Raw genomic sequence first — 14,455 nt, forward strand, 5'->3', positions numbered from 1 at the left:
GTATGCATGTAAGCATTCCTAAGAGTAACTCTGGGGAAGGTTTGGTTTCCAGATTAAAGAGGTTTCACTATACATGTGTTTAATTACCAGGAAATGACATTATTACAGTATCATGTATTCAGTATCATGAAGGGTACCGCATGCCATTGTCACTCTATACAGGACACCCACCGTTATGCCGTTTTTCTTATTACATTTTATCAATTAGCCAACCCAATCTTTCCAAATGTGCCCCAAAATTGAATTGTTTGGAACAATCCTGTTTTCCCATACAAGTGTTAATTATATATTTGTACAATAAGAAGGTTTAAAAATAAAAGAGAAGGGAGTTAACTCTTTGATAAATCAGACAGTCGTGTTTCCTACAGACCATGCTTTGAATGATCACTTTTCAATTTTATTTCAATTTGAAACCCCAACCCAAGGTTCCAGATTGTAATTCTTCCAGTAGCAGGATCAACAATGACATATATCACATATAACAGTACACATATTTAATATCACTGAAACCACTGAAGCTTGAGTATACTTCGGTTGAAACAAATACTCTCATATGGCACAAATTTGTATCCTTTAAGAATCGGAGATGTATCACAACCTACCATTATGAGTGAGTGAGTGAGTGAGTGAGTTATACACCACTTTCAGCATCAATCCAGACATCTGTAACAACGGGTGTTGCATAATACCACTAGGCTAGGCCTCTCCATTATAGTTAACAATGAAATCAGTGGTTGCCTAGCAACCTCATCATTAATCCTTCACTGAAAGGTTTCAGCATTTTTAACATATATCTCAGGTATGTTTCCGAATTAAATAAGTTGACATCAAACTGTGATGAAGGGGTGAGATTTCCTGTAACAAGTATGGAAGCCAACACCCTCGTAGACTTATCTAACATCCATGGTTTAGAATCTAAATAATAAAGGCGGAATAAATCCCTTATACCCCACACTAAAGCAAAAAGCTGCACGCTTTTTCTGAGTCAATGGAAGTCAATGACACAGCACAAGTTAATCTCAGCTCAATCGTACAACTGTTTTCTGACAATTTTGAATTTGTGTTAATTCTTTTACAAAGTCACATTAGAACATGTCGGTAAGATCAATTGTAGCAGGATCACGAGGGTTACATGGGGTTTTATGCGTCCCACGTGAGGTCACCACAAGCTGGAGGCGAGGGGTATAAAACCTCAAGAGGGAGGCATCAAACCCCATGTACCTCTCATGATCCTGCTACAATATATATTGTACTATTAAAACAGTCACTTAATGGCCTTCAATAAACCAATTAGACAAATGTGTTCCCTAATCCCAAATATTTTTTTTAGCTTAAAATGAAGCAACTTTTAGAGATCATGTAATATTCACATTAAATGACAAATCAACCCTGTTCAGTACCAAACAGCAAGCAGCTGTCATCGATACTAACTCTCTCCAAAGATTACTTAGCAGGCTCGTGAGAGTGAGTGAATATTGTTTTGTGCTATTGTCAGCCTATTATACAAATAATACATTGGCTACCATATACATACAAGCATGATGATATTACACAAACATAACATCAAATGGATTTGTCTCAACAAACAATAAATAAATATGCTTTGGATTTTCACAAAACAAATGTAACAAACACAATTAAGCAGGTAAATTCATCAACATGATGAAAGCATCTCCTCCCATGGACATATCAATAGCCTAAAGAACCAGTCAAGCACTCTCACTCTCGAATTAAAACATATGTTACAACACCAGGTAACAAGCTCATACTCCACGCATCTGACAACACATGTCCATCTCAGAACATCAAACAAGTGTCATGCCAACCGTTTCAATCTACAGGACCTCAAGCTCCAAGTCCTCCGCTGGCCTCAGTTGCCTTGGCAACGCCTGCATCAGAGCCAGAGCCAAAGCTGTCTTTACTCATATACCAGATGTCCAGACCATTTGGAAGTTTGCAAGTTGGATTAAAGTTGTCATAAACCCATTTTTTGTGTGCTTAATCAAATTTAAAGATGCACATCAATCGAACAGTTAACCCTAGATACACAGATATCTCAGTTTACAACACAGGATTAATTACATCTTCAACCATGGAGCACATCCCTCTGTCACACAGTCCTAGTTTGCCTTCACATGGCCACCAGCACTTGGTAACAGTACAAAGTAACTACTCAACATTCATACGCTTTAGATTGATGACAAAACAGTATGAAAACGATGGACCAGGCATGTTAACTAGTGTTGAATGACATACTACCTCCTGGCAATCTATACACTGTGATGGAGTAAATTACTTTGGTAATTATGAACTGCATATACCTGGCTCATTTTAACCAGTGTTCACAAAGGAAATCCCCATATGTGTTCTGTCAAGTCTGGTCCAATATTTACTAGGGGTCTGATACAATGAACATTTTTTTCCTAACATTTGAATTGTTCTATTAATGTACTGTCTAAGTAAGTGTGTGAGTTGGGTTAATGCTGCTTTGAACAGTATTCCGGTTATATCACGGCATGCACAGCAAATTCCGTCGCCTTAGACGACAGCCGCCTTTGCCCCGTTTCAACTAAACCCAAAATTGATTGTACAATTCAGTAAATATATAGGCGGATCCAGAGGGTCCAGACATCTCCCTTTTGAAAACCAAATGTAGTATGTTGTAGACAATCCCGCCCCCCCGAGAGAGGATTTTGATATTTTGGACCACTCCCTTCTAAAAAGGGTGGATCAGCCTTGAAGTAAAGGACACCATCTCCATCTACACATAACATCATAAGCACAGCCACATGCCTGCTTCACAGTTCCAAGTAGCTCCATGCAGGGTTGTAATATGTACGGTAGTACTCAAGAAGTAATAACAGTCGTGTAGAGCGTGCAGGAATAACACTGTGTTGAGCACATGTGGTCACAACGCTGTTGCTGCCACCAGTGTAGAGGATTGAGCTGTCACTGCAGCGTACAGAAGGAACTTTTAGTCTGTGTGGGGAGGGGTTTGGCTGCTGCATCATTGCTGTATTGGATGATCTCTGCTTTCACAACCCGCTGCTGCTGCTCAACTTCTGGCTTGGTCAACTTGATTCCCAGAATCTCTGCAGCCACACGTTGGAAACACAGGTTCACCTGGGAAGAATGTATCATCATCATCATCATCATCATCATCATCATCATCATGGGTTCGATTCCCGACATGGGTACAATGTGTGAACCCCATTTCTGGTGTCCCCCGCCATGATATTGCTGGAATATTGCTAAAAGCGGCGTAAAACCATACTCACTCACTCATCATCAGTTATCATCATCAATCATCAATCATCAATCATCATCAACATTATAATTCAATCCATTGATTAATACAATACAATCGCAATTGTGAAAATAGCCCCAAAATTCACTCCTACTGCTAATACTATCTATACACTTGACTTCCCTTATGCTGCTAATATCCAATATTGACAACAGAAACCCTAGTATATATTTCATAATCCCCAGCACTTTGTGTACTTCACTGTTTTTTATGTAATCAGTTAAGGTACCTGAAACTACTTTCTATGTCTGTCTACCTACCGTATCCCCAGTCTTAGCTGACACAAAATGGCTGGACATGCCATGTTCCTGAGCAAATTTCTGGTGCTTGTCAAGCTTCACTGTCCTCATATGCTCCAGGTCACCTGCAGGTAGAGGAGTGAAGGGTTTAAGGAGAACTTTGATTTTTCCTTATTGCTGCACTCAGTAATATGTCAGCAGTCTGGACCAGACAATCCAGAGATTGATATTATGTGCAATGATCAGGGTCGTCAGCCACCGAGCTGGAACACCCGATCCATTTGGCTGCCTCTCATGACCAGCATAGGCTGCTGGGGACAGTTCTAACACAGAATCCTGATGGTTCCAACCAGATCAGTGAGTGAGTGAGTGGGTGGGTGACATTATCGGGGTGAACCGGGATTCGAACCCACAATCATAGGTTTCTGGCGTGTCCAAGGGACGCAACTCTGCACAGCGAATTGCGGCGCCTTAGACGACTGGGCCACCCGTGCCCCCCCCGACCAGATCAGACTGCTAGGTAATAGTTCTAACCCGGTGTTACAGGCTGATACATCATCCCGGGACGGTCCTTCCCTGGGGAAGATTTGGACTAAGCTATTTTATACCCGAGGAATTATTTGACCTAGGCAAAACTTTCCCTGGTGAAGAACTGGCCAGGGGGATGCACACCCTGGGACACCTGGATCCCCACGGGGTGGGGGTAAGCATGGTAAGGAGGAAGTCAGCACTATCTCAGTACAGTGGCATCCACATTAGAGCATACATACCAGAAACTAATAGCTCAGATACCTTTCCTCAGTGACACGAGGCCAGCAAGGTCATAGCTGTGTGAATGAAAGTTATTTTATTCAGTCATATTCCAGCTGTACGAGTGTTAGAAATTAAGCCTGGAAGTAATCAGCGGTAGAAACTAACATCTTAGTCCACTAGTCCTTATAATGATAACAACCAAACCCTTAATAATGTCAAATTTCTACTAGTCCTCATGATACCTTAACTGGGCAGTGGCAAGAACTACAGGACTGGTGCCAATTTCTAACACTAGTAATGTTCCTTGTCATGAGGCTTTGTTTGTTTGTTTGCTGTTTAACACCGCACTCAGCAATATTCCAGCTATATGACGGCGGTCTGTAAATAATCGAGTCTGGACCAGACAGTCCAGTGATTAATATCATGATCATCGATCCACGCAATTGGGATCGATGACATGCCAAGTCAGCGAGCATGACCACCCAATCCCGTTAGACGCCTTTTACAACAAGCATAGTCGCCTTTTACGGCAAGTATGGGTTGCTGAAGACCTATTCTACACCGGCGTCTTCAGAGGCTAATTAGATAGTTGAAAATTAAAGGGGTCCTCAGATACAAATACTCAAGGAGCAAACCTCAAGGACCCCCTTCAGTTTGCTCACTGTACGTGATAGTGGCCAGTTTCGTTTCCGAGGTTCTGACTTCATCCATACGGCCAGGGTGCAATAACACACTATTCTTAAGAAGTCTCTAAATCAATCATTTTAATACTAGGCTTATGACAAAAACACTTTGGCTTTCATTCTTAATTTCAACCACTGCATATGATTTTCTAAACACAAAACACTCACTTTTATTTCCAACCAGAGCCATGTGAGGTAGTCGTGACTCCTTTCCATAGACTTTTTTAACCATGTTGTACCAGTCTTCCAGGTTCTCAAAGCTGGCATAGCTGGTTATGTCATACACAAGCAGGGCCCCCTGCAACACACAATACAATACCTACTGACACCACTGAGTGAGTGCTAGTCTCTCTTACACCGGTCCATTGGAGACAGTCACAATACCTACTGACACCACTGAGTGAGTGCTAGTCTCTCTTACACAGGTCCATTGGAGACAGTCACCTACTGACACTACTGAGTGAGTGCTAGTCTCTCTTACACAGGTCCATTGGAGACAGTCACAATACCTACTGACACCACTGAGTGAGTGCTGGTCTCTCTTACACAGGTCCATTGGAGACGGTCACAATACCTACTGACACCACTGAGTGCTAGTCTCTCTTACACAGGTCCATTGGAGACGGTCACAATACCTACTGACACCACTGAGTGAGTGCTGGTCTCTCTTACACAGGTCCATTGCAGACAGTCACAATACCTACTGACACTACTGAGTGAGTGCTGGTCTCTCTTACACAGGTCCATTGCAGACAGTCACAATACCTACTGACACCACTGAGTGAGTACTAGTCTCTCTTCTACAGGTCTATTGGAGACAGTCACAATACCTACTGACACTACTGAGTGAGTGCTGGTCTCTCTCACACCGGTCCATTGGAGACGGTCACAATACCTACTGACACCACTGAGTGAGTGCTAGTCTCTCTTACACAGGTCCATTGCAGACAGTCACAATACCTACTGACACTACTGAGTGAGTGCTAGTCTCTCTTACCCCGGTCCATAGGAAACAGTCACAATACCTACTGACACCACTGAGTGAGTGCTAGTCTCTCTTACACCGGTCCATTGGAGACGGTCACCTACTGACACCACTGAGTGAGTGCTAGTCTCTCTTACACAGGTCTATTGGAGACAGTCACAATACCTACTGACACCACTGAGTGAGTGCTAGTCTCTCTTACACAGGTCCATTGGAGACAGTCACAATGCCTACTGATATTGTATCAAACAATCCTATTTTCATCCCATCACATCTGTAAGAGAGTCTGGGGTTCATTTATAGCATTATTTCATAAAACATGTTAAACCTTACTGTTACCCATAACACTGTTACACGTAAAACTATGAGCATTGGTATCATACCAGGGGTTGATTTAACCACTGGCCCATTGGCCTGTGGCCAGTTAAAATTACAAAGGGCTTGATGAAATGTAAAGTAGATGGCCCGTTTGGCTAGTCAAAATTTCACTCCGCTGTGTATGTTTAACTATTTTAATCGGATCATCTCAGTAGAATGACAACTGGGTGCCATTTTGTAATGTTATGGACAATAACTTCTTTATTTGCTCATAAACCACCATGAAATGAGGACAATGGAGGCTAAGATTTAATCTCAGAGCGCAGGTGACATTTTAGAGATAAGGAGTTCTAAAATTTCAGAGCCCCACTACGTGGCTACGTGGCCTCCACCATGTAGTTGTAGGCCAGATAGTTTGGAGAAGGGCCAATAAATTAAAAAGGAGCAAGTCCTCCTGGCTACATACACAATTATTGTTAAATCTACCCCTGCATACTTCTACTACCAAGGAATGCAATCAGGGCAACCTGGGGATGGGGCCCAGGAGTTTCCTACACTACTTACATGGCTGCCATAGATGTAGTTCTCCAGCATCTTGCCTCCGAGTGTCTGGCCGCCGATGTCCCACACCTGCAGGGCCACATGAACATTGCCTGCAACAAGTCGGGGACCATTTCATCACTTTGTAACTAACTCATTAGCTGTGGTAAATGACGAAGATCTAATGATAAATGGAGTGTCCTATACAGTGTTAGTGTACATAAGGTTCCTACAGGGTGTGTTTTCCAGCTGTTTGTAGCATTTTCTATTGTGTAGTTGTCTGCTTTTCGATCACAAATGTTGATACTACTTAATTTAACTGACATACTTGTGAATCTGACATAATCATATGCAACCAACCATGTTGGATCAACGGGACATGACTGCATTTGGATACCTGTTTAGCACCAGCTTCCTCATGTACGTCTCACGGTTGTAGTCTATACAGGCGAGGGTATCTGGGCCACACCATCCAACCATGGGATAAATGCAGTGTGAGATAGGATAAGTTGAAAAATTTGTACATTTTACATTAAATTGTCTATTTATAGACTTTTCCCATCTTACACGCTATATGCCCCCCCCAACTATCCCCGCATTTTAGCTCTAAGAAAGAGAATAATGTGGCAGGGGTAGTCATGTCATCATTTTGTGGTAGTTGCAATGCACAGGATTACAGTGAATGACCCATTTGTTTGGGTGGTGACCATGGTGATGCTAGAAGCTGGAAACATTGTTCAAGCAGGATCGAAAGAAGAAAAAATGCATAGTGTGAGATAGGATAAGTTTCAATATTTAAACATAGTTTAGACAAGACCAATTTTATTTCTTTTGGGGAGAAATTGTAATTCCATATACCATGTATACAGTGCACTGTCAAATACTACATTGTCATCCACATTCAGCCTGTCTTGCTCATGGCGGGGTAAAGTAAAGGGATTTATTCACCCACTGCAAAATGTACTGTAAATCGTGAAATAAATGTGTCTCCAAAAGAATGCAACCGCTGGCCCCTAGCCAAAAATGCGACTCAATATGAAAGCTACACCCCCTCTTCTCAAGCATCAGTGGACTTATATCTTAAGAAAATGTCCTTCCCTTTACAGGAGAATCCTCACCTTAATTCAACCTTACATTAATCCAAAAACACTGCTTATTAGTGCTGAGTAGAGTACTTCAGCTTATGTTGGCCTTTAACGCAGTAGCAAAGAACAAAGGCACTGTGTTGCGTGGGTGGCGTCTGTGTCACATAAAACCCTGGGTCCTATTATCAGTAAAATACATCTTGCCACTACAAAGCCATAACATTAGTTATAACTATAACAACATGAATTGGGAAATGTATAATTCCAATTTGGGAATTTATACTGACTTCTGCTGCAGGGATTTATCCAGGATTCTAAACTTAGTGCCCCTGGCAAACCATTTGAGAAAAAATCAAACAAAATTGGGACTAAATTCAGAGGTGGGCCTGTTTTAACATTATATTTGAGATGAGATTGCATTCAAGGCAATAATCATGATAATATACCGGTACAACAAAGTATTATCCTATCTATTCATCTGTTATGAGTGAAACACGGGTGATTGCTATCAAGACATAAAACTAACCATGTTAACATAAATTGGGAAACTTTCAATTCCATTTTGCAGGCTTACAAAAATTCAAACAACTCAATTAGTACTAATTGGGCCTTGGCACAAATACAGCGTATCAAAGGTTTTTAGGTCTTTTTACACGTAAAAGTGTGTAAAAATATGAACAAAACAGACTATTGTGAAACTGAGCATAACCAGGTGTTAGTAGATCAAGGTGAATGTCCATGACCTATGACACCTTGACGACAGGTGAAAACAGTTGCTTGAAACCCATGTGCATGTGATTTGTCAGTGGTTAGTGATTTGTGAGTGGCATTGTGGGATAGTGAATCATCGTCAAAATATCAGAACGTAAAAGTAACATGTTCCCTTCTCAAACAACTTACATGTCATTATTATGTACATAAACATAGCTGTTATTTTTATTGTTGATTTGATCACCTTTTTTCCAGGCTAATTTGCATAAAGCCTATAGCCTGTTTCTGCCATGTCAATTTGGACTTAGTTTTATTTTTGAGTGTTGAAAGTGCCTGCAAATTACCTCCTGTAAAGTACATTTTGTATTGAGCACAAACTAGCAAATCCAGACTAGTCCTTTTTCAGTTGTTTTGTTATTTCGTATTTACATCTAAATAATGCTTTGTGTCGATTATTAAATCCAACAAAACAGATTTTTTTCATTTCCATGAGAACTCTAGACATGATGATTTACAATTTCCATAGCAATTACTGTTATAATAGGCATTGATTAATAACATTCAGCATGTTCAGAGAGGAAGGTTAATATGTGTATTTGTATTGTCAGATAAACCAGAAATACCAATCAATCACCCATGAAATCAATTAATTGGAATACTACAATGACTATAATGGCTACCCAGTGTTGGAAATTACCCAGTACACCAGGGTGTCCTCTCATAATCTTAATGTTAGAAGTTAAAGAATTAGGGTGTCCCCAGATTAAAATACCATAATAGACCCCAGGACCCCCCTTATTTTCAAACACTCCTACCATTGTGGCTACTGATTACACTTGTCCACAGTGGATAGAAAGCCTCAAGGGTTTAGACATGCTAGAGGGTACTGTTGTTACTGAAAGCGAACACTTTAAAGGGCTCTCTTTGATCATGTTGACTGAATTACATCATCAGAGGGATCACCCATATCATCATGTTCATTACATAATTTTTTAATGAAAGATGTAGACAGTAGGTGCGTTATGATACGACTACTTCACTATTGATACATTTTGCCAAACTTGAGTCACAATTTGACATGTATCGTGATACATGATTTGTGTTGTTTTGCATGAAATTTTATGTGAACCATCAAGCATTTATTCCGGATTCCAAACTACCATATTCGACGTAATACGCGCCTACGGCGATATTTGCTTATACATTGGCTAGTGAACAATCTTAATTAGCACCCCTTCCGATTCATTAATGTACACAAGACTTATTTTTTCGTGTATGATACGCACCCGTGTGTTATATGCACCCTTAATTATGGGCAATTAAATTCTGGAAAAATATATCTGTCGCACATAAACATTTCAGGCTGTCAGCATAAACCACGAAATGTATCTTTCAACTCTGTTTTTTTCACCAAAATAATATTCTAATGAGAGTCCCCTATTTCTAATTTTGAGAGTGCCCTGGGCGCTTATTATGTCGAATATACAGTAGGTACCTTTGACAGGCAATTTGAGAATAATTGTTGTCGAACTCAGATTGGTCAGTGAAATAAAACTCACTTCTCCAAAGCCATAACATTAGTCATTGGGAAATTTGTAGTTCCAATTCGGAAAATTTTACTGACATTTGCTGCAGGCTTTGGGGTCGAACAGCAACATCCACTGAGCAGGTCTAGATAAGATCCTGTCCATGTGGTTCTACGTGGACAAATGCTGTGATATAACTTGAATACTGGAAGCAGCATTAAATCCAACTCACTAATTCACTGTGTGGTCTAACAAAACATTGTTGCTATTGTAGCGGCCATAAAATTTCCAAGTCCCGTGTTGGGATTCAAACCACGGACCTTCTTATCCGAGGTCGGACACCTTGTCCACATGACCAAAGAGGTAAACCCCGTCAGCAAGCTGACAAGGTAAGGATGTCATCTGTGGGATGACTCCATGCCCTGCTACATACTTCCCCGTCAACAGAAGGCACGCCCTGGGCCGCATAGTAGGGTACTGAGGCTTATTTTGCTCAAATGTAATATGAACGTGCTCAGCCCAACGTTGGGCGCCAATGCAGCGGTCATAAACCCTGAATCCCGTGTTTGGATTCGAACCACGGTCCTTCTGATCTGAGGTCGGACACCTTGTCCACATGACCAAAGAGGTTAACCCCGTCAGCAAGCTGACAAGGTAAGGATGTCATCTGTGGGATGACTCCACGCCCTGCTACACTATCAACCAGTTTATGTTTAACTCATTATCAGGCCTGGGTATTAAACAACAACAACAATGAAAATATAAGTAATTTCTTGAACATTTTGAAAATGGCTACAGAATCTAAACATGAGGGGACACAACATGGGTCGGCACATCTTGCATCATCTTGTATTATAATGTTACCATGGTTACGCGTAAACTTGCAAAGCATTAATTGATACATCAGTTACTTATTGCACCCCATGTCTAATAGATAGTTTTCCCAACATCATAGACTCATATAGTGACATGTCTTAGCTATGGATTTATCTTTGGTTGGTTGGTTTGTTTGTTGTTTAACGCCGCATTCGGCAATATTCCAGCTATATGACGGCGGTTTGTAAATAATCGAGTCTGGACCAGACAATCCAGTGATTGATATTATGAGCATCGATCCATGCAATTGGGATCGATGACATGCATCAACCAAGTCAGCGAGCCTGACCACCCGATACCATTAGTCGCCTTTTACGACAAGCATAGTTGCCTTTTACGGCAAGCATGGGTTGCTGAAGACCTATTCTACCCCGGATCTTCACGAGTCAATTTATCTTTGGAGGAATATTGTTTCCATGTGAACAGAACACCAATAGTTGTGATGTCCTCATTTCATCTCAACTGTTTACCTGGGAGGACTATTCTTTTAAGGTAGAAATCGAGCCCCACTGTCTGGCCATATTGCTTCTTGAACTGTTCTTGTGAATACCGGGTAGCCAGAGACGTCTGCAACAGGAATGCATTTACGAAACATGCACATATGATAATCAACATCTAGCATATCGAAACATCAAAATTTCATAGAATGAGACACATGATACATGCTAATTACTCTTTTACATAATGGAGTGTGAGAATGAATATTTATTTACACAGTAGTCAGCAATATTCCAGCTATAAGCCTGTCTCATGATGGCCTTTAAATGCTATAGAGATAAAGCCTCTTGATGAGTCCATTTCAACAGTGTGCAAAAACCTCTGCAGATTTCTTGTAAGATAACCCAAGGTAAATCAATCATGGCCGTTCACATTTGGGTTGGGGGAATCATATGTCCAAACAAAATTTCTAACAACAATCTATTCCTGCAGTATGATACAAAACTACAAGAGAAACTGAAAAGAGTTTTGCACACTGCTCAAATCATGTTAATAGTGAGTGAGTGAGCATGGTTTTACGCCGCTTTTAGCAATATTCCAGCAATATCACGGCGGGGGACACCAGAAATGGGCTTCACACATTGTACCCATGTCTGGAATCGAACCCGGGTCTTCAGCGTGACGAGCGAACGCTTTAACCGTCAGGCTACCAGACCGCCCCCTCATGTTAATAGATTCCCATCACAGCTGCTTGAGTGATGTGCACATGATGCAGTGGTTGGCTTTGGAAAACCTTGTTAACTTAATACAGCATGAATTCTAACCACTATCCCCACACATTCAGCAGGTTCATGAGTACCAGGTCAACTAATGAGTAATATCACCATAAACTCAGGCAACACACATAGTTAGGATAACTAACATGGGGATGCAGCTGTCATTGAAACATCAACACAGGCCACACTTTCCAAATCGCTGCATTACACATAGATCTAAGTCCAGTAAAACCAAATGTCCAACATTGAGATCAATAGCCCCAGATCACTTATACCAAATTTTATTTCACAAAAAGTAAAATAAAAAAGATATTTAAGCACTAGCCGTCTCACATCTCGTTGTCTGCTTGTCTAATTATCAGATTATTACACACTAAATCTGAAGGGGTCATATTGACACGGGTAGTCGGGTACTACAGATATGTACCCCAGGCACATTTCTATATACAGAGTGCATGCTGGATAATTCTGTGTATAGTGAAAAAATGGAGTAATTTATACGTATATGTCACTGTGTTTGCTTGTTTTTTAATATAGCACAGCGAATGTGTCATACACGTAAGTGTTCAAGGAACCAGTTAAGTGTATTGCGCAATACAGCCTGCAGTGGAATAGACTCATCCTAGGGTACCTTTCTCAGCGTTAGAAATTGGCACTAGTCCCGTAGTCCTTACCAAACTGCCCAATAGTAAAGGTATCCTAAGGACTAGTAGAAATTAGCCCATTTTAAGGGTTTTGCTATATGTTATCATTATAAGGACTAGTGGACAAAAACTGTTAGTTTCTAACCCTCTTTCTGCATGCTGACTTTGGCTAGGGTATATTTCTGTACACAGAAACATTGGGTACATATCTGTAGTATCTGTGCCTACAACGACCCCTTCAGCCACATTAACTGTACTGGGCTGCTGTACATGGCGATACATAACTACTACCTGTTTCACGAATCAAGGTGACGTCACACTTTGTGTGCACATGAATGAATGAAGAATGTAAAATGACCATAGAAAACAAATAATTGAATAGATGAATTCAATGATAAGTGAGTAGGCATATACAAAATGAAATCGAAAATTTAAACCACAAATTTCGGTGCACTTTCCTTATATCCATGGATCAAGATTACGCGAGGGGTAAATTCATGTTTAGAAACATATCTGGGGTACTACATTTCTGTAGTCAGTATGTATGTCATTGATAAAACACCATGCCTTGATAAATGCTATGTAGTTTTTATGAATTTTTTCACTGAATCCTCCCCATTATAAATGTTGCAATTAAAGACCCAGGCCTTTAATCGAGGAAATATTGCACCAGTGCTGACAACGACATCAACAGCACAAGTATTTAAACAGGTTAGTCCTAGGCTAATCATTGAACTCATAATCACATTACAGACGACACTTCATAACACAGACCTGTAACACTGCTTTTGGATAATAAAATCATAAACGGGCAAACTGGACTTTTCAGAACCGATGATTGAATGTGACACGGTTGGTAATAATGTCATTAGCTCATTCAGGTCATACCATTGGCCCTAAGTCAATATTGCCGAGTGCGGCGACAACAAACAAACAAACATAAGCTAAACGTGACGGTAGTTCCTTGGTTATCCTACTCGGTTAAGCTACATATCGATCAAAGTAACTATATGCCAACCTGACGTTTGGTCGTGAAGACATTTAAAAAAGATATATAAAGCGAATAATAACCTTTCCAGACGCTCCGTCTCCCATAATGACGATTTTCAGTTGCTTGTCAGAAGACTCATCTTCTGAGTCGGACATTTCAAGCACCTGACCGAACTCGGCAATCAACAAACAGAGTTCAGCTTAAAAACTCGCTTCAGAATGATACTGTTATGTATTGTGTCAATATACCACTGTCTAAGGATGTTACGTTATCCAATTTGACATGGCCTATCTAGCTAGGCCTAATTGAAGAGAAAATATTTTTCTTTTCGCCGTGGGTTACCATTCGGCTACTTCCGGTTCCTGTCCGGAAACATACGAATATTGACGGAAAAATTAAAGGTGGAAATTTGATATTCTTTGAAGTAAATATCAAGAAAACGTATTGGCAAATATACGTAATAACAGTACAGTGTTTCTTATTGATAGTATGCACATATTAACGATATTTTCATGATCAAATTGCTGATTACGTCTTGGATACGAGTCTGAACATGAATACCGCTAAAAACTACATATCGTAG

At 40.5% G+C, this 14,455-nt stretch overlaps 1 protein-coding gene across 1 annotated transcript; it reads right to left on the reverse strand.

The window, feature by feature from the left end:
- Positions 1-479: 479 nt before the first annotated feature.
- Positions 480-14,209, reverse strand: LOC124138057 (ras-related protein Rab-28-like). The gene is made up of 6 exons (XM_046504565.2): positions 13,953-14,209; positions 11,494-11,590; positions 6,850-6,938; positions 5,151-5,280; positions 3,568-3,671; positions 480-3,123 (listed from the first exon to the last, which is right to left on the reverse strand). Exons 1-6 carry the CDS (start codon positions 14,025-14,027, stop codon positions 2,950-2,952), a joined length of 669 nt encoding a protein of 222 aa, XP_046360521.1. The 5' UTR covers positions 14,028-14,209; the 3' UTR covers positions 480-2,949.
- Positions 14,210-14,455: the final 246 nt, after the last annotated feature.

Source organism: Haliotis rufescens, unplaced genomic scaffold, assembly GCF_023055435.1.
Source record: "Haliotis rufescens isolate VD_foot unplaced genomic scaffold, xgHalRufe1.0.p SCAF_12, whole genome shotgun sequence".
Classification (NCBI taxonomy): domain Eukaryota; kingdom Metazoa; phylum Mollusca; class Gastropoda; order Lepetellida; family Haliotidae; genus Haliotis; species Haliotis rufescens.